The sequence below is a fragment of the Macaca nemestrina genome, chromosome X (assembly GCF_043159975.1).
Source record: "Macaca nemestrina isolate mMacNem1 chromosome X, mMacNem.hap1, whole genome shotgun sequence".
NCBI lineage: Eukaryota > Metazoa > Chordata > Mammalia > Primates > Cercopithecidae > Macaca > Macaca nemestrina.
In genome coordinates this window covers 20,381,638-20,409,310 of record NC_092145.1, presented here as the reverse complement: position 1 = coordinate 20,409,310, position 27,673 = coordinate 20,381,638, and the positions used below count along the sequence as shown (strand labels likewise).

At 41.1% G+C, this 27,673-nt stretch overlaps 1 protein-coding gene across 1 annotated transcript; it reads right to left on the bottom strand.

The window, feature by feature from the left end:
- Nucleotides 1–258: 258 nt before the first annotated feature.
- LOC105481393 (cancer/testis antigen 55-like) lies at nucleotides 259–18,797 on the bottom strand. Its single transcript, XM_071088715.1, has 5 exons — nucleotides 18,516–18,797; nucleotides 16,866–17,050; nucleotides 4,081–4,225; nucleotides 1,887–1,999; nucleotides 259–1,194 (listed from the first exon to the last, which is right to left on the bottom strand). Exons 1-5 carry the CDS (start codon nucleotides 18,682–18,684, stop codon nucleotides 1,003–1,005), a joined length of 804 nt encoding a protein of 267 aa, XP_070944816.1. The 5' UTR covers nucleotides 18,685–18,797; the 3' UTR covers nucleotides 259–1,002.
- Nucleotides 18,798–27,673: the final 8,876 nt, after the last annotated feature.

Below are 27,673 nucleotides of genomic sequence, written 5' to 3'. Positions count from 1 at the left end.
GTTAACTGTTCTGTTAGACGAAAGCATGAAATTTCATGGGATATATTTGTTGCATTTTAGTATAACCCTTCCCGGTGGGTAAGCAGGTTGTACTTCCTTCAAAAGCTCTGTGTTTGTATTTTTCTTCATAACTGCACATGAGCTGCACCCCTGCAACAAAGTGGCTTACAGAGGCTCATTTGCAGCAGAGTCTGTTTTCCGTGATTGTTGGTGTTGTTAAAAAGTCAAGAGAGGTCTTAATGCATTGCTCAACAATTTTATTACTAAGGAACCGGTGATGAATGAAGCACAGCTAAATATCATTGCTGGCCCAATCATTCAGTCATTGAAGTTAATAACATTTTATCTGCTCCTTGAGTCTGTGACACCTTCTTCTAAGTGTTGGTGATGCTTTAATGAAAGAAAAAAGAAAAAGAAAGAAAGAAAAAACAGACCAAAACACATCCTGCTATTGTGGAGTTCACATTCTAGCATGGGGAAGAAGGAACACAAGGAAACAATAAACATTGCAAATTATGTGAATGACAAAAGATGAAAGAGACTATGGAATAATACAGATTGTACAGACAGCATAAGGGGGACTCAAAACTGAAGTTAAATTGTAACTTTAAATCATGCCTTTAACATGCTGTCCCTGCTGCCTTTTCAGTTAAATGCTTTGGCTCCGAGGTTCCCTTTAGGGCCGCCCCAGGCCTCCGCCATCCTGAATCTGCTGCTGCTAATGGGAAACATGGAATTCAAATTTAATGGCAGTGTTCATTTTAATTAAGAACTCCTTTCCTCCAGTGCCTAGCAAGCTAATTTAGCATGCTTTTTAATTGATAAGTTATTTCTCTAAGCTGGGTTCATGGTCCAATTGAACTAGCCAGTATCTCAATTAGATTTGCCGGAAAAGCCATATGTAAAATACTATTTAGGCTTACTAAGCTAACCTTTTCAGTTAAACCAGCCCCTTTACTGCTCATAGAAGGAAAGATAAACAGAATAAAAAAAGCTTTGTCATTACAATTTTTGTGCTGGGATGATAGAAACCGCTCTCCACTTAAAGCAGAACTGAGTGCTCTCCACCATAATCACATTGACGATATCATCTACTTTAGGTACATATCCATCAGGAAGTTTCACAGAATCCAAGGTGAAAAAGATATTATTACTTATCACCCCATTTCTTCCACGTATGTGAGTAACGCGGACCTGTGAGTATAAATAATGGAAATGATTATGAGAAAGCCCAATAATCACTGTAAACAGCTGTTCACCTCCTCACTCTGGGTCCTGCCAGTCACTTCGATGCGAATCAATAATTCCCAACCTGGTTGACCCGTTGCTAACACCAGGGGTGCTTTGTAAGGATCCCCATGTCCATGCTCCACCACAGACCAATTAAATCAGGCTCTCCAGGGATGAGGCCTGGGTCTCTGATGAGAAATCCTGCTCTAAATATTACCAAAATATGTCCATTACCCTCTATTGCCCTGAATTTCCTGGTCATATTCAGTCTCCAACACCCAAATCATTCTCAGCATTTACTGTTAAGCTCAAGTCCCACAACACACTTCGTTCATTCTTTCCCTACAATTTTCTGGCACAAAGATTGTTTTTCTTCCTCCTGTTGTTGGAAGATTCTAATAACATTTGGGTATCGAGTAAAATGCACAATTTAGAACTTAATCAATTAATGTGCTTGTTCTACATAATTTTCAAATTATTTCCTTTGGGAAGTCCTGCCTTTTCAATAAGGAAAGTGGCTCCTTTGTTGGCAAATAATGTATTTCTTCATATTTTCTGGAATTCCCATTACACCAAACAGAATCTTGGGCATGAAATTTATCATGAAAGGAAGGGTTTGCAGAAACCGATGATGGGAGCAACAGGAAAGAAATTACCTCTTCCGCATGAATACAACGGGTGGGCTTCACAGAGCTTGCCTTGAAGTTTGAGAAGCCTGGTTCAGTGGAATATTCAACTTTTAACCAGTCACCCTTATAAGGCACAAAATCTAAAACAGCCATGGAGAAATGTGAGTGTCATGATCTCTTAACTAGGTCATTTGGATTTCACACGTTATTTGATAGTGTACTACTTTAAAGTCAGTTCTGCAACATCTAAAGTCATTTTTGCACACATTTAAACAGACACACTGTAAATCTCTAAGTCCGAAAAGAAGTTTATAATCCTTAGGCACTGATTCTCCTCTGCTGATTTAACAAAGTCAAATGGAGGAAAGTGTGAACTGTACATCACAGCCAATCTAAGGGAGCAGCACAAGATTTACTAAACAACTGTTCGTGTTCACAATTGCTTAGTGAGAGGCAGTCAAACATGTAGATAAGAGCACAAGTTTAAACCTGCTTACATGGCTTCGAATCTTGACACTGCCACTCACTCAGTTTGCAACCTTAGCCAAGACGTTTAATCTCTCTGTGCCTCATTTTTTTCATCTATAAAATGAGAAGCACGATAAATAGCCTTCAAGATACTGAGCTGCTGTGACACTTAATAGATATTGTTGATACACACAGAATCATCACTGGTGCATAGTAACCACCAAATAAGTGTTGATTGGTAGTAGTGGTAGCAGTACCACTAGGAAATGTTGTTACTTTCAGAATGAATCCATTCCCCCTAGTGTTGTGTTCCACTGATGAACTCTTAAGTCTGTGCCTTCAGGGTTACCGTTAAGACCATCGAGGTTGAAACACAAGTTTACGATAAGTTAAAACTGACTCAAGGATAACAAAGGTACGTGAAAGAATCTGGAGCAAATGGAAATCCCAACTGCAACTGAGACAGTAAATTGCCACAATGACTCCAGAAAACTAGCAATATCAACAAAGTGAAACATTTCTTCACCTTAGGATCCAGCATTGTAGTATGACACTAGACACCACGTTAGACCTCTTCTCTCTCTCTCTGTATCTGTTAATTTACATACATTTCTTTTGTGTGGGTGTACCATATATCTATGGGCCAATAACTCCAAAATGTATATGCCTCCAGCTCTAACCAACCTCAGGATCAATTATCCTTATGCTTACGCCAATCTAACATGTGTAAAGCTGAGTTGTTGGTATTCTCCGTATTCACCAACTTTTGTCTGCCTCAGATGTCTACATTGCAAACTGGCAACTCCACCCTCACCACTGCTCAAACAAGAAACTTTGGAGGTACCTTGGACTCATCTTTCCTCCACATCAAAGATCTAATCCATTACCTCCTGGGTTCTTCTCTAACTTCAAAATATATCCAGAGTCAACTCAATCCTCAGGTCCTCCACTTGTCCACTTTCATTCACATCTCCATCATTTCTCACCAGGAATACAACAACGGTTTCCTGACTGATTTCGTGACTCCACCCTCTCCCTCATAGTCTCTTCTCGACAAAGCAGACAGAGTCAACATCTTAAAACAAAATTCAGGTCAGAGTCCTGCTTTTGCCCCCAAGAAAACAAACGAGCCAGCTGCCTGTGGAAACGGAGCTAATCTACCCTTTTACACCCAAGCTATACAACTGTTGCAATGGACAAAAATAGCAAAAAAAAAGTGTATCTTTGGTTATAAGCAAAATATTAGAATATATCTGCTGATTACAAAGAGAATTCAACACACACACACACGCACACACACACAGCCACAAAGCACTGTCTCCAATCCTAAATTTGAAGCATTTGAAGTGTATTCTTTTAAAATTTGGTACTCCACCCTGTCACAGAAACTTCTCAAGTAACCAACTACAGAAATGATCCCTGCAAGCATAGTTTCTGAAGGGTATTAAAAATAGCATCTCTGGGTACTTGTAGGATTGTTTCCATGATTAGAAATTAAATTCTTATGTGAATGAAAAATATATCCAGGCATTACTGAGGGTATTGAACAAATGAACACACAATAGATGATAGCAGACATTTTAAAATACTGCCTATTTGCCCCTATATTGTACATAATTTTAATTGGAAAGGTCTACCTCGAATATTGAAGAGCCATTGACTGAAGCCAAGTACACTGTTAAATTTGTTCTAGGACTAAAATCCTCTCAAAAAATTAAGAATTACATCATATGTCACAAAACGCAAATCATACCTTCAGAAAAAATGTCCATAGGGAAATAAATGATGTTACTAATATAAATAGTATCTTCACTTATAGAAGCAACACATCCATTTAAAACTCTGAGTTTTGAGTCTGAGGGTCCATTACCGTTAAGAGGGTGAGGCACAACATCCACCTGTAAGATTTAGGAAAGAGTTACTTTGAAAATAATACAAATTTAAACACAGGAACTTACATGGTTAAAACACTGGTATTCCAAAATGTTTTCAAAAACCATCCTAAACATTGGTGAATACAGTTCATGTGCTAAATGGCCATAGACTGGAGATAATGGTAAAAATCATGTGTGTGCCTTATGAATTGTGAAATGTATCCCAAAACATTAATTGCATACCCAAGTTTAACGCCCTTGTACCATTAGATTCCCAGATTTAAAAACTACTGTCGTTCGCCTACAGGAATTCACAGTGAAATGACGGTAAAGTGGAAAGATATGTAGTCATAAGCAGGTTGCGATGAAGGATATAAAACTTGTTCAAAGATAGTTTCTGTGACTTATCTAAAGGGAGAGCATTTCAAATAGGGAGAAAACGGCGGCATTGCTTGGGGGAATTCAGATTTGTGTTGGGTTGTGAAAGAAGACAGAGGTGTAACCTTGTAAACAGGGGTAGAGGAGCAGGGAGGCAGAGAGGAGATACAACACAATTAAGGAGCCTAGGGAGCAAAACCCTAACATTCGAGATCCAGGTCTAGGAGACAGAAGCACGAGATAAAGTTGGAACAATAACCTCAACTGGGGGAGGTTGAATAAACCAAGCCAAATTAGGGCTTTACTTTATCTACAATAAAGAGACATACAAACCTTTTTCCTTATTGGAAGTGTAATAGTCCTTATTTTATAATTTTTAAAACTTGCAGAAATAACACAAGTTCATTGTACTAAAAATAGGAAAAAAACAAACCAGATATGCAGACAGCAAAACGCGGTTACCCCATAATCCATATTCCATTACCAAGAGACCACCAGGGACTACATTTTGGCAGTAACACTCATCCTGATGTTTTTGTCTGTGCACAAATATATATACATATGTAAATGCCTGTTTTAAAAGCAAATTAGCATGGTATTCAGTATTAAAGTATCACATTAAATTAGCACAAAGGTTTTTAAATAACAAGAAAGGACAGAAAGAGTCATAGGGAATCCCAATTAATGGATGTGCCATAATTTACTAACCCAATTCCACATAATTAGACATTTCACTTGTGTCCTAACATTTGGACTACTTGCCTGACTGAACTATAGGATAAACTCCTAGGGTTGGAATTTGCTGATCAAAGACTTCCGATGGAAACTTGAGCCACTGAGTTGTAAATAATTTTCCCTGGTTTTAAAGATAGCTTAGTTTGCTGCTATTCCCATTTCTTAACTGGTGTCCTTCCAGCTGTCAGTACCAATCTGATGTTTATTTTCCCCTCACTTCCTGTCATGAGGGAATGAGGCATTAGCCTCCCATCCACGTATCTACCACCACTTCCGTCAGTATCCAGTGGATGATCCACGTACCCTCGGACCTCTTTGTTCCTTGACTCCACACCAACTCACAGACATACTGCAGACTAAAGCTTTGCCCATGTCTCATGGCTCCCAACACTGTTTCTTATGCCTTGGAAATACCACCAACACAACAGCAGGTACAAACAGATGGAAATGTTTGCAATAATGCATTGCATGTCATAAGTGGCATTTCAATAAAATAGGGTCAAAGTGGATTATCCTATTAATGTTGAGGGACAATTGAGTAGCCAGTAGGGAAACAAGACACGGATCCTTCTCTCAGTCCTGAACACGGAAAGCAAACCCAGGCTGACTGTATGTTTAGATATCAATAAATTAATGACTTTCAGAAGAAAAGTTAAGTGAATACTTGTGTAAATTATGTGTTAGAATTAGCCTAAGGAAACTTCCTGAACCCAGAAGTCACATGGACAAGATGGACATATTTATAGTATGTAAAAATTAAACAGATGGAGGAGGAAGGGAGCAAGATGGAGAAATGGAACTGTCCAGTGATCATCCTCCTGCAGAAAATCAATGTGAAAAACTATCCTTGTATGAAAATACCGTCACTTGAGAGAAGAAAACCAGGTGAGAGGCCATGGTACCCGGTTATAGCATGAAAATAAGAAAAGATGCATTGAAGACAGTAGTAAAGACAGTTTTACATTACCCATATCACCCCCTCCCCAACCTTCAACAGCACAGCATGGAGACAGATACCATCCACCTGGAGGACAGAGAGAGTGGCAAGCATAGGACATTGCCTGAGAACCCAGTATCAGGCCTTCCACACTATACGCCACCACTTGACAAATGCCCATGGCACGTGGCCCCAGATGCTGAGATGGTACTTGTGGACCAAGTCTCTAAACCCACCCTGGCACCAGACAGGAAGCCACAGCCACATCAAAACAAACTCAATACCTGGCCCACATCTCTGCCAGTGATTCTACTGGCCTTATGCTCAGAATATTCTACAGCAACAGGGAGTCCTCTGAATGGAGCCTTGGATTCCAGACTCTCAAGGCACCAGCCTCAATAGCTAAGGGAATGCATGCCATTGTAGCATCTGTCGCTGTGTCCCGGGGATTAGGAAGCCCCCAAGTGCTTCAATAGCTGCAGTGTTCACAAACATAAGGACCAAAAGAGACCTATATAGAGTTTCCGGACAGGCTTACTGCTAAAGGATGTCCCCTAAAAGCTAGACTGCAAAGACTGAAATGAATACCTACTTCTTCAACACACAGATATAAACACATGACCACAAAGATCAAGAACAATAAGGAAAACATGACATCACCAAACTGACAAAACAAGGTGCCAGTGATTGACCCTAGAGAGATAGGAATGCATGAGCTGTTTAACAAATAATTCAAAATATCTATATTCCACATGCTATGTGAACCTTGAAAATAATTACAGAGAAATGATTCAGAATTTATCAGAGTAATTTGAAAGAAAGATTGAAAGAATTTTAAAAAAATAAACAAATCAAAAAGTCGAAAAATACAATGAAAGAAGTACACAATAGAGAACATCCACAGGAAAATTGATCGAGCAGAATAAAGAATCTGTAAACTTGGAGACAGCTTCATTAAAAATATACAGTCACAGGAGACAAAATTAAAAGGAAGGACACGGAATGAAAAAAACTTACTGAATTTCTGGGACAATTATCAGCAGAGCAATAGTATGAGTCATTCATATTCTAGAGGGAGGAATGAAAAAGAGGTAGAAAGGTTATTTAAAAAATAATAATGGGGAGCCATCCAAACCCAGAGAAAGTTACAAACATCTAGGTACTGGATGACCAAAGTTCTGCATTCAGATACAATCCAAATAAGATTACCTCATGACATATTAAAATCAAACTCTCAAAGATGAAAAATAAAGAAAAAATCCTGAGAGCAGCAAGAGGAAAGAAGCCAATCACATATTCCAGTATGCCTACCAGAAGACTTCTCAGCAGAAGCATAACAGGCTAGGAGAGAGTGTGATGATATATTCAAGGAGATCAAGGAAAAAATATCTAACCAAGAATAATGTACCAAGGAGTAAAGCGGAGATAAAGACTTTTACAGAGAAATCATAGCTGAGGAACTTCCTCACCACCACAACTGTCTTACAAGAAATCCTACGGAGAGTTCTTCCAACTGACGTAAGGGATGCTAATGAGTAATGCAAAAATATCTGAAGGTATAAAACTCACTATTAAAAGTAACCACACACATTCACAACATTCTATTAAGGTAACGGTGGTGTCCAGATCACGTATATCTTCCATGTAATGGTTAAAAATGGAACTAGTAAAAATAAAATACGTACAATAATCCATTAAGGGATATAAAATATAAAAATTTGTAAAGTGTAAAATAGAGAACTCAAAATCTGGGCATGGAGTTAAATGGTAGAGTGTTGGTATTTTGTGATCAAAGTTATATTATCAATAAATAAACTGTTGTGATTATGTTTTTGTATGCCCCATGCTAACCACAAAGAAAAAAATCAAGTAATAGACACATTTTAAAATATCTAGGAAACAAAACATACTAATGGAGAAAAATCTCTTATCCATCAAGAAAGACAGTAAAAGAGAAAGAAAGGAAGAAATTACCAACAAAATAAGTAGAAAAAAATCTAAATGACAACAGTAAATCTTTACCTATCAATAATTAACTTGATAGAAATGGATGACATTCTTCAACTAAAATACACAGAGTAGCTGAATGGATTTAAACAACAACAACAACCAACCTAGGAGAGACCCACTTCTCCTTAAAGGACATTCGTAAACTGAAAGTGAAGACATGAAAAAAGACATTCTTCCATGTAAAGGGAAACCAAAATAGAGCAGGACCAGCTAACCTAATTTCAAATAAAATAGGCTTTAAATCACAAACTGTAAAAAGAGACCAAGAAGATCATTATATAATGGTGAAGGGGTCAATTCATCAAGAGGATATAATGATTTCCAAAAATATGCACCCAACATAGCAGCACCTAAATATATGAAGCAAATATTAAGGTCCAAATGGTGAGATAGAGTGCAATGCAATAATAGTAGGGGACTTCAACACCCAGCTTGCAGCAATGAACAGATTGTACCGATAGAACATTGACCCCAAAAAAGTCGGATTTATCTGCACTCCAGACCAAATGGACCTAACAGTCATTTACAGAACATTCCATCCAAATACTCTAAAACACATATTCTTCCAACTGCATGTGGAACATTCTGGAGGATAGATTATGAGTCAGGCCATAAAACAGGTCTTAGCAAATTAAAGGAGTTTGAAACAATATCAAATCACTTCTCTAACCGCAATAGTAAAATACTAGAAATGAATAAAAGTAGGAACTTTGGAAACTTTAGAAGTGGATGGAAATTAAATAACATGTCCTAAATAACGAACGGGTCAATGAAGAAATTAAAAGCAAAGTGTAAACCTTTCTTGGGATAAAGCAAAATGAAGGCACAACATATGAAAACCCATGAAATACAGCAAAAGCAATTCTAAAAGTGAAGTTTACATCAATAATGCCTACCTCAAAAGAAAAGATATATCTTCAATAAACAACCTCACACTGCACCTTGAGGAACTAGAAAAAAAATGCAATCCGAAAGTAGGAGGACAGAAATCATAAAGGACAGAGCAGAAATAAATCAAATAGATATGAGAAGAACAATACAAATATCAATGAAACAATGACTTGGTTTCTTGAAGAGGTAAACCAAATCAACATAACTTTAGACAGACTAAGGAAAAAAGTAAGAAGATTCAAATAAATAAAAGCAAAGATGAAAAAGGAGACAGCAAAACTGACATCACCAAAATAAAACGCATCATAAGGACTATTATGAACAATCATCTGTCTACAGTAGGACAAGCCAGAAGAAATGGATATATTCCTGGACACATGCAACCTACCGAGAAGTAATGGTGAAGAAATGGAAATTCTGAACAGACCATTAACAAGTAAGGAAAGTGATTCCGTAATAAAAAATCCCCCATCAATGAAGAGTCTAAGACAGAATGGTTTCCCTTCCTAATACTACCAAAATTTATATATAAAGAAGAAGTAATAGCTATACTTTTAATACTATTCCAAAAAAAAAAAAAAAACTGACAAGAAAGGAACACTTCCAAATGCATTTTATCACACCCGCATTACCCTGGTAGAAAACCCAGACAAGGAAACACAAAGAAGAGAAAAGCAAAGAAAACCACATGCCAAAATTCCTGACGAACACAGTTGCAAAAATCGTTAAGAAGGTGTTAGTAAACCAAATTACACAGCTCATTAAAAACACCATTCATCATGTTTTAGAGGGATTCATCCCTGGGATACAAGAAAGTTTCAACATACACAAATCAATAAATGTGCTATATCACATGAACAGAATGAAGCACAAAAGCCATAGGATCATTCCAATTTAAGCAGGAAAAGCATTTAACCGAATTCCACATCCCTTCATGATAAAAACTCCACAAATTAGATATAGGAGGAGTGCACCTCAATACAGTAAAGGTCATATATGATAAAACCACGTGTAACATCATTTTCTGAATGGGGAAATGTTGCAGGCTTTTCCTCTAAGACCTAAAACAGACAGAAATGCCCACTTTTGCCCTTTCTATCGCACATAGTTCTGGAAGTACTAATCAGAGAAATTAGGCAAGAAGAAACAAAAGGCATCTAAATTTAAAAGGAAGAATTTAGATTGGCCCTGTTTGCAGATGGGAAGCTCTTACATATAAATAACCCTGAAGACACCACCAAAAACCTCCAAGGTCTAATAAACATATTCAGGAAAGTGGCACGATACACAACCAACATATAAGAATCAGTAGCATTTCTATACACCAATAGAGAACTATCAGAAAAAGACATCAAGAAACAATCCCATTTAAAACACCTTCAAAAAAATAAAACAGGAATAAATTTCACAAAGGAGGTGAAGGATTGCAATGTCGAAAACTATAAACCATTGACGAAGCCTTAGGTTTTGCCTAAGAGTCAGCTTATCTGCTTCTTGTGCTAACAGGGCTGTTGCTGCCAGGGACCTTAGACATGGGGGCCAGCCTTTGGAAACCCCGTCTAGTTGTTTTGAGAGATAGGCCACTGGCCTTGGCCAGGGCCCTACAGTCTAGGTTAAAACTCCAACTGCCTTTTTTTTTTTTTTTTTTTTTTTTGACACACAGAGTGTAAAAAGTTTTGTCAGGTCAGGTAGCCCCAGGGCTGGGGCCAACCTGAGTTTTTCTTCTAACTCATGAAAAGCTTGTTGCTGTTGGTTGTAATAGATGTAGTTTATCTAATTTATATTTTTATTAACTGTCATCTATCAAAATATTGACTTAAATCCTGTAACTCTTTGATTTCAAGCTTTAAACTGATCTGGTATTCCTTGCGGGGCTCCAGTTGCGTCTAAATAGATGTGAGAATTGAAAGACCTATAAGGGGCTTCTCTCACTTTACGATGTCTTTTTTTTTTTTTTCCTCTGGTTGATGAAATGCCAGGGTAAAAGGGATAGCCAAATGGACTAAAGCACAAGTGCCACTCTAATTATTCAGCAGAGTGCCCAGTAAAGGTCCACCACAATACCACCACACATCCACTTGGGGATGAACAAGGGCTGACTGAATAGCTCTTGAAAATTCTTAAGCTCATCGCATCCCTTCAGGTCTCCAAGGAATGCTAAGTTTCCTCCCTGTTGTGAGAGACACGAAGTGAACTTAGTGTTGGGAGACGGAGGCTGGAAGACCCTTGGGGGCTGACCCACAGGGTGCTGGACTTTGGGATATAGCAGAGAGAGCTTGGCATGACTTGTTACTCCAGGCTGTAGAATCCTGGAAAAGAGCTACCATGCAGCCCATGCCTGGTCGACTGGAGGGGCCACCTTAGTGGAAGGGGGACAATCTTGGCCTCTGGCCTGCCATGTGCACAAGTATAATAATTGCTTTTGTTTAATGTGTGGATGGAATATTTGATCCATTCCAACCAGCCATTTGCATCTTGCTATGCTGTTTTAATTGCCAAAGTTTGTTTTAAGTCTTCAACTTCTATGATCCCCTAGTAAAATGAATGTTTCCTTTAGCACTTATTAGTTTTTACACCAAAGAAAGCTAAACACCATTTTATATTTAATAATGCTTCTTGTATGATTTTTATACCAGATAAGCTAAATTTTACCTTTATATTAGTGTTATTAATGTTAAACTTAATTTTAATAAAACCTTGTAGACATATTCATCTAATTTTTCATGTTTGACCATAAGGTAAGATTTTATAGACTATTTTTAACCTTTTATAATCTTTGTTGAAGAGCAGGTTAGTGCTTTAAGAAAAAACTGTTGCATTCTTACTTTAATGTCCAGTTCACAGGAAACTGGACAATAGCTTTTTAACTTTAGCTAATATGTTTACACACAGAATTTTCTTTACAATTAATGTTTTAAAACTTGTTTAAACTTTCAAAACAATAATTTTTTAACCTTTTAATGTAGGTAAAAATCCACATTCTTATGCCTCTTTATAATCCCTTTACCAAAGGCATATTTTACTTTTCTTATACACCTTGCACGTAAACTCTTTCTTCAATAGTACTCAGGAGGCTTTATTACTTTTAAATTATACAACATTTTTTGCATAAATTTTTTAATAACATTTTTGCTTTCACAGTTTTCGCAGACAATTCTTTGACATGTCTCAACTTTCTGACTTATTACAAACTTTTTTTCTTTTTTTTTTTTTTTTTTGAGACGGAGTCTTGCTCTGTCGCCCAGGCTGGGGTGCAGTGGCCGGATCTCAGCTCACTGCAAGCTCCGCCTCCCGGGTTCCCGCCATTCTCCTGCCTCAGCCTCCTGAGTAGCTGGGACTACAGGCGCCCGCCACCTCGCCCGGCTAGTTTTTTGTATTTTTAGTAGAGATGGGGTTTCACCGTGTTAGCCAGGATGGTCTCGATCTCCTGACCTCGTGATCCACCCGTCTCGGCCTCCCAAAGTGCTGGGATTACAGGCTTGAGCCACCGCGCCCGGCCAACTTTTTTTCTTTAAACAACCAATTTATTTCAGGACAAGAATTTACCATATAACACTCTTTTTACATAAATTTCGCCTCCCCCCTTTTTTCCTTTTTTTTTTTTTTTGAAGATAACCATTCTTTTTTTTTTTTTTAAGTGAACTTTTTTTATGTCTGTGGACTAGACTGTCTAAGGTCACAAGATTAGAAGTTACTATAATACATGTTACACTGTTAACTTTTAGCAAACTTTACTTTTGTTGAAAACCTTGTAAGTTTGGGATTTCAATTATCCTTTGCTGTTAATAAGACCTTGTTTAGTCTAAATTAACTTAGAATTGGTATAGATGGCCCACACCCCCGCCTTTGTTTTTCAGATACTTCTGAACTGGTGAGGTGTGCTTACAATGAGGTTTCTTTTAAGTTACTTTTTAATTTTTTTTTCTGTTAGCAAAGCAGCTGCCGTTACAGATTGAATGCATCTGGGCCATCCGCGGGTTACTGGGTTAAGAATTTTTGACAGAAAGGCCTCAGTACTTTCGGGATACGCCCTTGTTTACACTGACAACAAAGTGGTAATAGAGTGTTACAGGGTTACGGAGGCTATCTTTAATTATCAATTGTAGCGGTTTTAAATTTACCTTGGCTTTTAAAGGAATAGGGTATACTGTTTTTTTCTTAACTGCTTGTATATTTCTCTCTTTCTCTTTTTCTTGACTCCTTCTTTGTCTCTCTGTCTCTTCCTCTCTGTCTTTTCCTCTCTCTCTTTGGCTCTTTTTCTCTCTGTCTCTTTCCTCTCTTTTTTTTTCTGCTGGTCTTTCCTTTCCTCTGCCAGCCGCTTATGCTGCTGTTCTCTTAACTACCGTGGGGGAATGGGGTCTAAAACCAGCTGTAACTCTCTATGTACTGAAACTGGTCTGCCTGCCCTGGCTTACAGGTTACCTTGTGCCATACGTTTGAAACAAGGGACCTGTCCAGGCTTCCTTCTGATGGCCAACCTACCTCTAATGCTGGCCTGTCTATTTCACACAAAGTTCTAAGTTTTCCTTGTGTCAGAGTAACACCGTAATCTCCCTTAAATCCTTTCTTGAAATTTTTCAACATAGTTCCTAGTGGGGTGGGCTTACTTTGTGCCTGACCCATGTCTCCTCGAAACAAAACACCACACTCACACCACATGCACACTACAAAACAAAGAACGGGTAAAAGGGCACACACACACTTTTATCGTTTACGCCAAACCAGAATCAAAACCAAAATCAGAGTATCAAGAAATCCAAGTCAAGTCAAAAACAAAAACCAAAGTGCTGGTACAGGCACGTCGTGGGTGATCAGGCCAGCTTCCACTCAAATGGAGTAGGCAAGTTCCCAAGACCAGTCCTGTCAAGCAATTCAAACCAAGTCAAAACCAAAACCAAAGTGCCAATAAAGGCATGGCGTGGGTGATCAGGCCACGCTTCCACTCAAATGGAGTGGGCAAGTTCCAAAGATTAGTCTTACCAAGTTTTAGATGTCTGGACTCCAAGTGCCAGTTCCTTCCCAGTGTTCAGCCACTGCGTTGATCCTCCACGGGGGCCTGCCACACACTGCTCTGGCGAGGCATCCCACTGGGGCAAATGCCTACCCGGAGCGCTCTCAGGATCTGCGTTGCTCCAGCTGGTTGGAGTCCCCCTCAGGGATGTTCCACTGTGCAGGCTAAAGCCGCCTCAGGAGCTGCCTCGACTGTCCATTAATCACCTCGCTTCCCGGTCAGGGAACCAAGAAATGTAGTAGGATGAGCCGCGGACAAAACCCCTCTGACACTGAGATAGTGAAGGGAGTGGCTTTAATCAGCTGGGAGCATCGGCCCGCTAGCATCTTAAAATCCAAGCTTATCAGGTGCTCAACTTCTGTCCCTTTTAAGGGCTCACAACTCTAAGGGGGGTCCATGTGAGAGGGTCGTGATTGATTGAGCAAGCCAGGGGGTACGTGACAGTGGCTGCAAGCATCGGTGGTCAGAGTGAAACAGAACAGAACGGGAGGTTTCACAGTGTCCTTTCATACAATGTCTGGAATCTGTAGATAACATCAGTTGCTAGGTCAGGAGTCGAATTTTAACTACCAGGCTTAGGTCAGGCAGGCACAGGTCTGATTCCTTGGTTTCGAGTCTGGTTTCTAGGGGCCAGACTACCTGCCTTTAGTTTCACTTCTCTTTCCTTTTCTGAGCATAAAACAACATAAAACAATATGAGAGGGTCTCTCTCTTCCCTCATGTTGGCAATCTATACATCTAGTAAGGGGTCGGTTTCCAAAATGTATGAGTAACTCCAACGACTCATAGCAAGAAAACAAATAATCCTATTAAAAATGAGCAAATTCCTGAATAGCCATATCTCAAAAGGAGACATACAAATGGCCAACAGGCATATGAAAAAACAAAACAAACAAACAAAAAAAACGCTCACGTTTTCTAATTACCAGGACAATGCAAATCAAAACCACAGAGATACCGCCTGACACATATTAGAATGGCTAACATTAAAAAGAAAAGTGATAACAAGTATTGGCAAGGATGTGGAGAAATTGGAACCTTTATGCACGGTTGGTGGGATGTAAGTTGTTACAGTCATTATGGAAAACAGTATGGAAGTTCTCCAAAATGTTAACAGTGGAACTATCAAATGAACCCATGAATCACATGAATCCATGAACTACTGAGCATGTATCCAAAGAGAGTGTCATCAATGTGTCAAAGAGATATCATCACTTCCATGCCTATTGCAGCCCTATTCACAATAGCCAAGAAATGAAAGCAATCTAAGTGTCCATCTACGGATGAGTGGATAAAGGAAATGTGGTATAAATACACAATGGAATACTATTCAGCCATAAAACAGAACAAAATCTTGCCATTTGGGACAACATGGATGAACCTGGAGAATGTAAGTGAAATAAGCCCGTCACACAAACACAAATAACTGCATGGGCTCATTCATATGCAGAATATAAAAATTTGACCTAATAGCAGTGTAGAGTAGAATGGTGGTTGCTAGATGCTTGGGTTGTTAGGGTTGATGGAGGAATAAGGAGATGTTGGTGAAAGGACATATCATTACCGTTATATAGAAGGAATCTTTTTTACTGTCCAGAATGGGTGAATATATACAAACAGAAAATGGATAAGTGATTTCCTGGGGCTGGATGTTGCGAGGGGAGAGGACAGTTGGGGGAGCAGGCAGAAATGGGAAAAGACTATGAATGGTTATGGAGCTACCTTTTTGAGTGATGAAAATGTTCTAAAATTGTTTGTGGTGATGGTTGCCTAACCCTGTGAACAAACTAAAAACCACTGAATTGTACCCTGTAGATGGGTGAATTGCATGGTGAATCACGTGACTTATATCTCAATAAAGCTGTAAAAGAATGAAAGACATAAAGTAAAGACAAAAGATGGTATCGGAGGAAATACTACAAGGGCTTCATATACAGACTTTCCTATTACAAATCTAATTTTTCTACCATAGAGACAGCTGTAAATGTCCCTATTGTATAAGTAGGTCCAAGAAAGGAAACTTGCTGTAATCTCATTAAAATCCTTAATAATTCCAAATGAGCAGTGTGACTGCTTTTCCCTTCTCATATTTGCAAAGATTTCAGATTGATAGTATTGTTGTCCTTGCCTATATGGGCAGATGGGCAGTCTCACCACCTATTGCTGAGAGAATCAATTAGTACAGTAGAGCTGAAGAATAATTTCATAATAGCCACTGAATGGGTAAATATCTGGACTCAGGTGCTATTCTCAGGACTCCGTAAATCTGCCAAATATTATTGAATTGTACCCTTAAGAGAGTTCTGTGATTTGTGAACTATACCTCCATGAAGCTCTTTTTAAAATGTTTACAAGGCACATGGTTTCACATAGTAATTCCACTGCTATGGATGCACAGCACAGAAAACGTTTTTTTACCCGATAAGGGAAGTTGCAGGATTTTATAGAGTTCAATAATTATTATTGTTACCCATATTGTTTAAAGATTAGAAGAATAGATAAGTAATTTTTATGTTTTAAAGCAGAAATCACTACAAATATTAGAACAGAAGAACCTACAACTTCAGAGGGGTGGGGCTTCAAATTGCAGTTGACATCCACTCTATGGATCACAGCAGAGATGCTGGATTAATGCAATAGAAAGATGGAGAAAGAAAACCCATTGGGATAAGACACAATTCCGAAACTCATGCACATCTCACCTTGATTGCTCTCAATCCGTAAAGTGGTTTATCTTCTTCCACAATCACATTAACTTTCTGTCCAATTTTTAGAGGCACGTCGCCAGTCACAACATCACTACTGAAGTAGATCGACTCATCAATCATGCCATAATCATCACAGAAACTTGTGACAACTCCCTGCACAGTTGTCAACTCAGTGTCACCTACAAGATAAAGAAACAAAAGTCACATTATTAGCCTCAAATACAAACATCTACTACAAATATGTCTTACACTCACCATCTGCATAAACCTGGGCAGAGAAGTTTTTTAACATCTCTGATCTTATTTTCATCTGTCAATCCACAACAATCAAAATTTCGCCTAATAGGGTTGTTGTAGTTTTCTTTTTTTAATTTTAAAAAATTTCTAATATTTTTAATTTTTAAATTTTCAATTAATTTTTAATTTTTTGAGCAGAGTCTGGCTCTGTCACCCAGGCTGGAGTGCAGTGGTGCGATCTCAGCTCTCAGCAACCTCCGCCTCCCAGGTTCAAGTGGTTCTCATGTCTCAGCCTCCCATGTAGCTGGGACTACAGGTGCGTGCCACCACACCCGGCTAATTTTTGTGTTTTAGTAGAGACGGGATTTTGCCATGTTATCTCAGGCTGGTCTCAAACTCCTGGACTCAAGTGATTCACCAGCCTGGAACTCGCAAGGAGCTGGGAATAGAGGCATGAGCCACCTGCCCACCTTGTATTAACTGGCACATGCACATGAACTGTTGAGAGCTGTGGAGTGCCTTGCACAAAAGAGTGTAAATGTTACCTGTTATCACCATATATACATATGAGAGTCTTTAAGCTTCTGTTCCTGTTATATCCCTTCCTCATTATCACCAACATAATGAGTAGCATCTTGTATAGATACTTAACCATCTCAGCAGACAAAGCACTAAAAGGTATCTGGAGATTGATGGCCAGCCCAAAACGGCATCCAAAAGGTCTAGGTCTCCTTCTCTTTCTCCTTCTCCTCCTCCTCCTCCTCCTCCTGCTCCTCCCTTTTCTTTCTCTTTCTTTCTTTCTTTCTTTCTTTCTTTTCTTTCTTTCTTTCTTTCTTTCTTTCTTTCTTTCTTTCTTTCTTTCTTTCTTTCTCTCTCTCTCTCTCTCTCTCTCTCTTTCTTTCTTCTCTCTCTCTCTCTTTCTTTTTTTTATTCTACACAAGCCTAGCTGACCAGCAATATTTAGGGATCTGACCTCAGCAGCCCACCCGCACGATGGGTTCTCTGCTCTCCTACAGGATCAGATATGTATGAGGCATCCACTTGGCTTCAAATTAAATTTCCGCTTGGGATACAAGCCTAAATTCACTCGCAATTAGGGATTTTCTCGCCTACTGGAAATATAAACAGGCATGTGCTGCACAACCACGTTGGGGGAAGCCACAGGCGGTACAGTCTCCAAGGTGGTCTCTGACAGCGCCTTCCCACTTTAGATGGACAGGAGACTTTGGGAGTTGGTTCTCAGGGACTTGTTGGGGACGCAGGACGCCTACCCATGCACACACAGAAGATGGAGCCGCCGTCCCGTGCTGTACTCGCCAGAGCCACCGGATCCTCATATCGGGGGTGAGGAGAGACCCTATTGGGAGGCTTCTGGGGTGGGGGACAAGGGAACACACAGAGGAATACCTTCTAGGAGCCCCTGCTGCTGTGGGCCCTGCTGCTGTGGACCCTGCTCCTGTGGGTCCTGCTGCTGTGGACCCTGCTGCTGTGGGCCCTGCTGCTGTGGTCGCTGCTGCTCTGTGGGGTCAGCCGTAGTCCGGAAAAAGGCCAAAGCACTTCTCAGAAGCCTGAGCATCGTCCCCGTTGTCACCACCGGCCTGGGCACCACTTGTGACAGATGAAGCACGAGGTCTCCTCCGTAAGGGAATCCCTCAGGTCACGGCGTCTCCTCAGGGACTCGCCTCCTGCTTCTCCTCCTCAGCCTCCGTGGGATGGGACCCAGCCGTTAGTGAGCCCCCCTCAGGAAAGCCAGAGAAACCACAGCCACCTGAGGAGCTGGCAGGTGCCCCTCTGGCTCCTCCCTCTGAGCATGCGCCCCTCAGGGTCTGCTTCTACCACTGTCCAGCCAATGGGCATGCAGTGGGTGGGCGGGCAGGTTCCTGTCGCCACTAAGAGGTGATGGGCATGAACATCATGGCTCCTCCCATCAAGGCTGAGGGCGCCATTAGGATGGCCTGGGGGAAATGGCTTGGGGGCTTGGGTTCTGCGTGTACTCAGCGCATATGGGGCTCTTCTCTTGGGTTCCCTGGGAGGATGGGTGCCTGAAACACTGACTGTGCAACCAAAAATCCTGCTCCTGCCCTTGTATTCATGGTGCTTAGCATAAGGACTGACCACTCAGTGGGTGGTCAATCGTTACTGCTCAGTAGGGATCAATTTTGTGGAGAGAAGGCATCATGTGGGTAGGCAATGTTTTAGTGATAGCAAGTATGTGTCTTTTGTACTAGGACTCCCATTTTGAGTACAGTGATAATTTATAGTAGAATCCTTTTATAATCACTGCTACCATGTACTCATTGTTTACCTAATTATACCTACATTATCCTGCTATATACATTACCCTTATTCATTCATTCAGCAAAAATTTATAGAGCACTAACTGTGAGCCAGACATTGTTCTGTGTTCTTAAAATTTGTTAGTGAATGAATGAGTCAAGAATCTTGGCCCTGTGAGGGTAGTTTTTTCACAGGATGACAAAAGGGCGACGCTAAGCATCACATAATAAAATGTATGATATGTTGGAAGACAATAAATGCCGTGGAAAAATACGGCAAGACAAGAGGGATCCACAGTGCTGGGCATGGGGGGTTGGATTGCACTTTACAATAGCATGGTCAGAGTAGCCCTCATTGGAAAGCAATAGTTGAGAAAGATGTTGGAGTTAGTCAGGCAGCTATTTTGGGGAGAGTCATTCAGACAGAGGGCTTAGTTTGTGCAAAGACCATACAGCAAGACTGTGCCTGATGTGTTCAAGGAAAAGCCAAGTGGTTGGAGCAGAGGCAGTGAGAGCTAGAAGAGTAGGAAGTATGGTCGGACAGGTAATAGTGTTTCAGGCTGCGCATGGCCTTGTGGGGCACTGGAGTATCTCTGGCGTTTATTGTCCATGATGTGTAAAGTCCCTGAAGGGTTTGGAGCCTTCCAGGGATCACTCCAAGTGCTTGGTTGTGAACAGGCTGGAAGAGGTCACAGCATGAAGCAAGGCAAACAGGGGCAAGCAGGAGCTGTGGCAGCACTAGGTCCCTGTGAATGTCGTCATTCAAAAGCAGCCCCACACCCTGTGGAATTACAGAGCAGTCCACGTTAGACTTAAGAGATGCAAGGGCCATGACTTCCACTACCTCCCATTTAATTCTGCAGTTTGGTTGATGTGGAAGAATGGTCTCTGGGAGTTATAATGCATTATGATAAGCCCAATCAGCTGGTGATTCAGTCACAGCCGGTGTTTCACAAACTTCCTCACCGGACTGAGGATCACCTGGGAGGCAGCAGTTCAGCTGGGCGGTGAGGCGGGGATTTGTAGCGGGAAGTCAGGGACCCCGAACAGAGGGACCGGAGGGACCGGCTGAAGCCGCAGCAGAAGAACATAAATTGTGAAGATTTCATGGACATTTATTAGTTCCCCAGATTAATACTTTTTAAATTTCCTATGCCTGTCTTTACTTTAATCTCTTAATCCGGTCATTTTCTTCGTAAGCTGAGGAGGATGAATGTCGCCTCAGGACCCTGTGATTGCATTAACTGCACAAATTGTTTGTAGAGTATGTGTGTTTGAACAATATGAAATCTGGGCATCTTGAAAAAAGAACAGGATAACAGCGATGTTCAGGGAACAAGAGAGGTAACTTTGAACTGGCCACCGGTAAGCCTGACGGAACAGAGCTATATTTCTCCTCTTTCAAAAGCAAATAGGAGAAATATTGCTGAATTCTTTTTCTAAGCAAGAAACACCCCTGAGAAAGAGAATGTGCCCTGAAGATAGGCCTATAGACGACCCCTTTAAGGCATGCCGTCTTTTATGGTCGAAGCCGAAGGGATGAAATGAGCCAGGTCTCCTGTACTGCTCCCAGGCATATTAGGAGGAGGAAATTCCTGCCCAATAAATTTTGGTCAGACAGGTTGTCTGCTCTCAAACCCTGTTTCCTGATAAGATCTTATCAAGGACAATGCATGCCCGAAACTTCATTAGCAATTTTAATTTCGCCTCATCTGGTGGTCCTGTGATCTTGCCCTGCCTCCATTTGCTTTGTGATATTTTATTACCTGGTGAAGTGTGTGATCTCTGTGGCCCACACCCTATTCGTGCACTCCCTCCCCTTTTGAAAATTGCTAATAAAAACTTGCTGGTTTTACGGCTCGGGGAACATCATGGATGCAACCGAGTGATGTCTTCCCCGTACACCCAGCTTTACATTTCTCTCTCTTGTGCTCTTTCCGTTCATTTCTCAAACCAGCTGAGACACCTAGGAAATAGAAAAGAACACACGATAAACATCGGGAGCTGGTTCTCCCGATAGGGATTGGATACATTTCCTCTATCTTCTTTCAAATAGCAAATAGCAAAGCCCAGAACCACTTTGCTTTCATAAGGCAGACCAAGGGGCAGTACATTTTGAATATGTTGCCTCAGGGATGTGTAAACGCCAAGGCTGTTTACCACAATTGAGAATGAATGGTCCTTGATCATCTCACCCTCATCACAGCTGTGTCCCTAAATGGATGACCTCACAGCACAAGGACAGAAGGACCCAGGGAGTAGGAAATAGTGGACTCTGTCAGAAATGTGCTTTCCCCGCGTGTGAAAGAATTGGTTTGAAAATACAGGGACCTGTCACCACGAGTTTCTGGGGCTCCAGTGTTCTGCCACGGAGCATCCAATTGGCACACCGTGAAAGCGTTGCAGATGTGCTGATATCCGATGCTTCTCAGCTCATTTAGGGATACATGCAATAAAGAAAATGAAATAAGATAATGATCTTTAGCCTGGTTTGGCAAACTATGGTCCTTATGCCAATTCTGGCCTGATGCCTGCAATGATTCTCAAAACATAAAGTTCTATTTAGGTACCTGGAGCCTAATCATGGCCCAATAGATTGAACCTAGTGTTCTTGCCGTCATGATTATGCACACTGTTAATCAAAGGGGCACCTTGAAGTCTCTCATCATGATCGTGGTTTCATCCTCTAACCACTTGTAGTTTTCTAGAGGTTCTGGTTCATCATTTCACTCCTCTTGTGAGATGCATAAATCTTTAACTGTACATCTGCAGAAGAGATACGCTCTGTGAACGTAAACAACTCCTCTTTGTTATGCTTAGTGTGTAGTTCTCTGTTTTGTCAAAATTTCAAATTCTGCTTAATCAGCCATATTTACAAGGATCCCTGTTCCTTTCGTGTTGGAGAATATGGTGTTTCAAATTGACGTTCTTATTTCTATTGGCAAATTGAGGTTGCACGTACACCTCCAGTACCATCCCAGGAATACAGAGTTTATTCTATGTTTTCCTTTCTTTCCATCTTTCCACGTGTATTGTTTCCTTCTCAGCTTTGGAGAACCCTACCTTCCATTATCCTTTGTGTATTTACTTCTTTGTGCAATCCTGCCATATATACTCTCCTACTCTGGGCAGCCTTCCATCTGTACTCTAACTCCCTGTTCTCATGGACCCTGGCTTGCACAAGGCCTCCTTGGAAACATTTTTTGGCAGACTCCCTGCCTGCCTTCCTAAACTTGGGTGCCCTGCTCTACAGAGATGGGAGGGCTAGAGAAAAAGGCTCTCCGTTGCCTTTGGAACTCCTCACAGAACTGGCTTTTAGTCACCACGTCATTGTAATAGCCACCTAGGACCGCCTGGGTTAAGTGTTTCATGAGTTTGTTTCCAGAGCTGATGGCCTGGCCAGAGGAGCGAAGTCTTGGGGTTGGTTAAGGGCTATCGGTCTAAACATCCACAACTGAGGACTCAGATTAGTTAGCACTCTTGTTGGTCTCATAAGGGGGAGGAAGTGAGTTCACCCTTCTGGGGCAACTTCATCCTACAGTGGTTTCACTTCCTAAGAGCATTGCCCCAGTTAACCCTAAATGATGTGAATTAGAAACTTCATTCCCCAAATCCTATGGATAGTTGAAGGCCTATTGTATATACCAAAGATGAAAAGCAAAACCTTGTTGTTGAAGTTCCTTTGAAAGGAAACAAAAGGTGGTTGGGCATGGTGGCTCACGCCTGTAATCTCAGCATTTTGGGATGCCGAGGCGGACTGAGCTCAGGCATTTGAGACCAGCCTGGTCAACATGATGAAACCTAATCTCTACTAAAAATCCAAAAAAATTTAGCTGGGCCTGGTGTTGGGTGCCTGTAGTCCCAGCTACTTGGGCTTGCTGAGGCGGGAGATTCCTTTGAACCCAGGAGGCCGAGGTTGCAGTGAGCCAAGATCATGCCAATGCAGTCCAGCCTGGATGACGGAGGGAGACTCCATCTCAAAAAAAAAAAAAAAAAAAGAAAGGAAACAAAAGGTACAATTTATTTTGACAGCATAAAGAACTTGCCTCACAGTGGTTAGGGGGACTGATCATCTGTGTTCTCCTAAAACTCCTTTGTTGAAACCGTAATCCCCAATGTGATCGATATGGAGATGGGGACTTTGGGACGCTATTAGACTTAGATGGGTTATGAGAGTAGAGTCCCATAATGGGAGTAGTATCCTTAGAAGAAGAGGAGAAGCCAGCGTTTGCTCCCGCTCCTCCATGGGAGGAAACAGCCAGAAGTTGACAATCTTCTAGCCAGAAAGAGGGCCCTTGCCCTAAATCAAATCAGTCAGCATCTTATTCTTGGACCTGCCAGCCTCCGGAACTGTGCAATATAAATGTCTGTGGTATTGTGTTATAGCCGACAAAGCTAAGACAACAGAGAGCTGACATTGACATTCTGTAACAAATAAAAGCAATCTAAACACTCATTGTGTTTTGAAAACCAAAGATATGAATTGGAAAAACTCCCATCACATGAGAATTCCAAATTTCCCATGGATGGGAATTGTCCCCATCCATTAAATCATAATGAATAATATACTTATTGATACATGTCTTCTAAAGTCTTGTCACTCTATTCTTACAGAAATATTTGTCTAAACACTAGTCCAATACTTATTGCCAGTGTAGCTTTTGTAATGGAAGGAGTAACATTTTACTCCATGGTGCAACTCATGTACACAAGGGAGGCTGAATCACTGATATGCAAGAAAACCCAATTTGTTGGCCGATTTTACTTACAAGGTGCTGCTGTGGTCAGACCCTGAGGACAGGTTGCAAAGCCAGGAAAAAGCTGAGTTGAGCCGGGATCTAATGTCTTCCGAACTACAGCTCTTACCTTTACAGCCAGCTGTAACATTACCCTGAATGAGGCCAAATACTGTTTAGATAGATGCATGTAGGAAAGCAAAGTATTCAGATTTGGTGTGAATTGCCTTAAAGCCAGATTCTTTCTCAGGTTGCCTGGAATGGTTCAGGATGTTACCCTTTTGTGATTCAATTAATTGCTGTGGTATTTATTGAAAACCTACCATGGGCCCAGCACTGTTCTAGATGCTTAACACCCAGCAGATGGAAAAAGCAACAACGAACAAAAGCTCTGCAGTCATGAAGCTGACATACAAGTGGGAAGAGACAGACAACACTCGGATAAGCATATGAATAAGTAAGAATTTCTGTCTAGCAGTTAGTGACATAAAGAAAAGTAAGCAGGTGTTTGTGATAAGAGGTTTTTGAAGGCAGTGACCATGGACAGATTGTTTTCAATATTTTCAGTCGGAGTCAGTTTCCCTGATTTGAGGGTGAAACATGCAGGTCATTAGAAGCCAAGAAGGCAAATCACATGATTATCTCTGCTGGAATCTGGCACTGAATGATTGCTTCATGGATACTTGTGAAGGTGTGCATTTTGTTCATAGGAGACAGTTAAAATGTGCAAAGGTTTAATGGGGTGCATGGCATCCCTGTTCAGAATTGCTGTTAAATTACTTTGTGTCGAGCATCTGTATATGGCATGCACTGGGCTAAGGCCTTGGGGCACACACGTCATTTAATCCTCACAAAGAATCCTATGAAGGAAGTCCCAGTAGCGTTGTGTCCATTCTACAGCCAAGTCAGGGACACAAACAGGCAAGATGGGGCACACAGCTGCTCTGTGGCCCAGTGGAATTCATCCCCTGACATTCAGGCCCAGCAGCCATTTCTTATCTGATGTGTTCCCGGCCTCTGGAGGCACCTCCCACCACAAGAGATCATTCACAATGTTTTCAGCAGGGTGGTAGAGAAGAGCCCCTTCTTTTTTCTGCAGTATTCTCTCAGCAGGGACCTGTCTTCCTGGTGCTAGAATCTACCTGTAGCTTCTCTGCCAGCAGAGTTTGATCCCTGCAGAGGAGGCTGAGTCTTACTTAGTGAAGTTTGCCAGAGAAGGCTATTTCTTACCTCTTTCTAAGGCTATTTCTTAGCACCAATCTCTTGCTGCAGTATCCATTATTAGCTCTATTTGTGCCAGCAGGTATACATGGAAGGGTTTTGGGCATGTTTTCATGTCTGAATGGCTGCTGTCTCTTTGGTTCTTTCTACTTTCTTCTGTGCCATGATTGAAACTAACAAATTTAAGCCATTGATATTTTTCAATCATTCTTTAAAGGTGGTGAGACTACAGGTATGTTTTCAAAGGATTGATAGTTTTTGCTGATGGATGGCATGGAGTGTGTAAAGAAAATGGAGAAAACTAAGGGTTTTGGCAGGGATATGATGTTAACCCACTGTTTGAACTGAGCTGGCATCATCTGAGATGGGGAAGATTTAAGGAAGCGCAAGGGTTGAAGGAAGCTCAGGACATGTGGAATTTTGGACACCTTACCCTTGAGATATCTATGGGATAACGATGTGTATAACTCAGTATATACACGGGATTGGGAGTACCTGAATGTAGATGCCATGGGGCTGGCATGTGGAGAGAGAAGCCATTCAGGGCCTGAGTTCTGGAGCAGTCTTGTGGGATCCTGATAGGAGGAACATCTCCCAAAAGAGGCTGAGAAGGAGTCTTTCTAGGAGAGGGTGGTCACACAGAAGACTGAAGAACTTGTTACAAGAAATGGGGAGTCCTCAACTGTGTCAAACACTAAGAGGTTGAGTGATGAGAGCTTAGCATATTGACCACTGGATTTGGTGACGTGGAGGTTTCCTGTCATCTTAAGAGCAAATTAGGGGCATGATGGGGATAAAAGCCTAATGCCAGAGGAATAAGGAGGGAATGAGAGCTCAGGAAGTGAGTAGAGGTGATTCTTGAAATAGCATTTGCTGTGGGGGACAGGATACAGAAGAATGGGACTGAAGGGGAAATGAGGTCAAGGAAGCTTATTTATCTATGTACACTTTGAAGATGGGAGTTAATTGTGAAGTTTTTAAGATGGGTGATTCTTGTGTATGTTTGTATGTTATTCTTTTATAGGCAAAGATTAAAAAAAAAGATTGTTGATGCAGAATGAAGAGAGGCAATAGCAATAGAAACAACATTCTCAGAGAAAATGTGTCAAGAGAATGGTTCTATGTGCTCAGTGGAGTGTCAGCCCTGGCCAGGGGCTGCGATGTCCTTCCACTGTTACAAGAGAGAAGGAAGAGAGAGCCAGGATGGGTGTCAGGAGGTTCACAGAGGGGCTCCTGTTTCGCGGCCTGTGTTTTCTCAGAGAAATAAGAGGAAATGTCTGCGTACCTGTGTGTCTTAATTTTTCATTGATAATCGTAGAATATTGGAGTAATCAAAATGTACAAGAGCAGTTGCTGTGGGTTGAATTTTGCCCTGAAAGAGATATGCTCAAGTTCTGAGCCCCAGTACCTATGAATGTGACTATTTGGAAATAGGGTCTTTGCAAAAAAAAAAAAAAAAAAAAAAATCAAGTTAAGATGAGGTCCTGCAGCATTGGGATTAGTCATACATCCCTAATCCAATGAGTGGTGTCCTTATAAGAAGAGGTACATCGGACACACAGACAGATGGGGAAGAACACCATGGGATGAAGGAGGAAGAGACTGGAGTGATGCATCTACAACCGAAGGAAAGCCAACCAATTACTACTGGCAACCTACAGAATCTTGGAATAAACTCTCCCTCAGAGCTTGCCAGAAAGAACCAACCTCACTGAAACCTTGATTTCAGACTCATAGCCTGCAGAACTGCCAGAGAATAAATTTCTGTTGTTTAAAGCCACGCAGTTGTAGTAATGTGCTGTGGCCTCCCTAGGAAATTAACACAGCTGTGTTGCATCTTGAGACATAGATAACCCTCAACCGATCCTGTTAACCAGATGCTAAACTTTGGCAAGGCTCTTACTTGTTCTCATAGTAGGAGAGGAAAGACAAACAGCTTTCATGCACAGTGCCCATGGGTTGCAGCAGAATCATCCAAACTGTTCTCCTTGCTTTCTGCTCTGACCTCTTCCAGCCTGTTCACAACCAACCACCTGTGATCCCTGGAAGGCTCCAAATCCTTCAGGGACTTTACACATCATGGACAATAAAAGTGAAAGGACTTCCAGTGTCCCACTATCCCACATGCAGCCTGAACCTCTATTACCTCTTTTACCATACTTCCTACTCTTCTAGCTATTCACTGCCTCTGCTCTAATCACTTGGCTTTTCCTTGAGTACATCAGGCACAGTCTTGCTGTATGGTCTTTGCACAAACTGCGCCCTCCATCTGAACGGCTCCCACCAAAATAGCTGCCTGGCTAACTCCAACATCTTTCTCAACTATTGCTTT

Excerpts from the sequence above, each read along its gene's own strand:
- LOC105481393 (XM_071088715.1), bottom strand. The coding sequence starts at position 18,684 with ATGCTCAGGCTTCTGAGAAGTGCTTTGGCCTTTTTCCGGACTACGGCT. Across the intron at positions 4,226-16,865 it reads ACGGATTGAGAGCAATCAAG|GTGGATGTTGTGCCTCACCC; the intron begins GTGAGATGTGCA and ends TAAATCTTACAG. Across the intron at positions 1,195-1,886 it reads GTTGTATTCATGCGGAAGAG|GTCCGCGTTACTCACATACG; the intron begins GTAATTTCTTTC and ends TTATACTCACAG.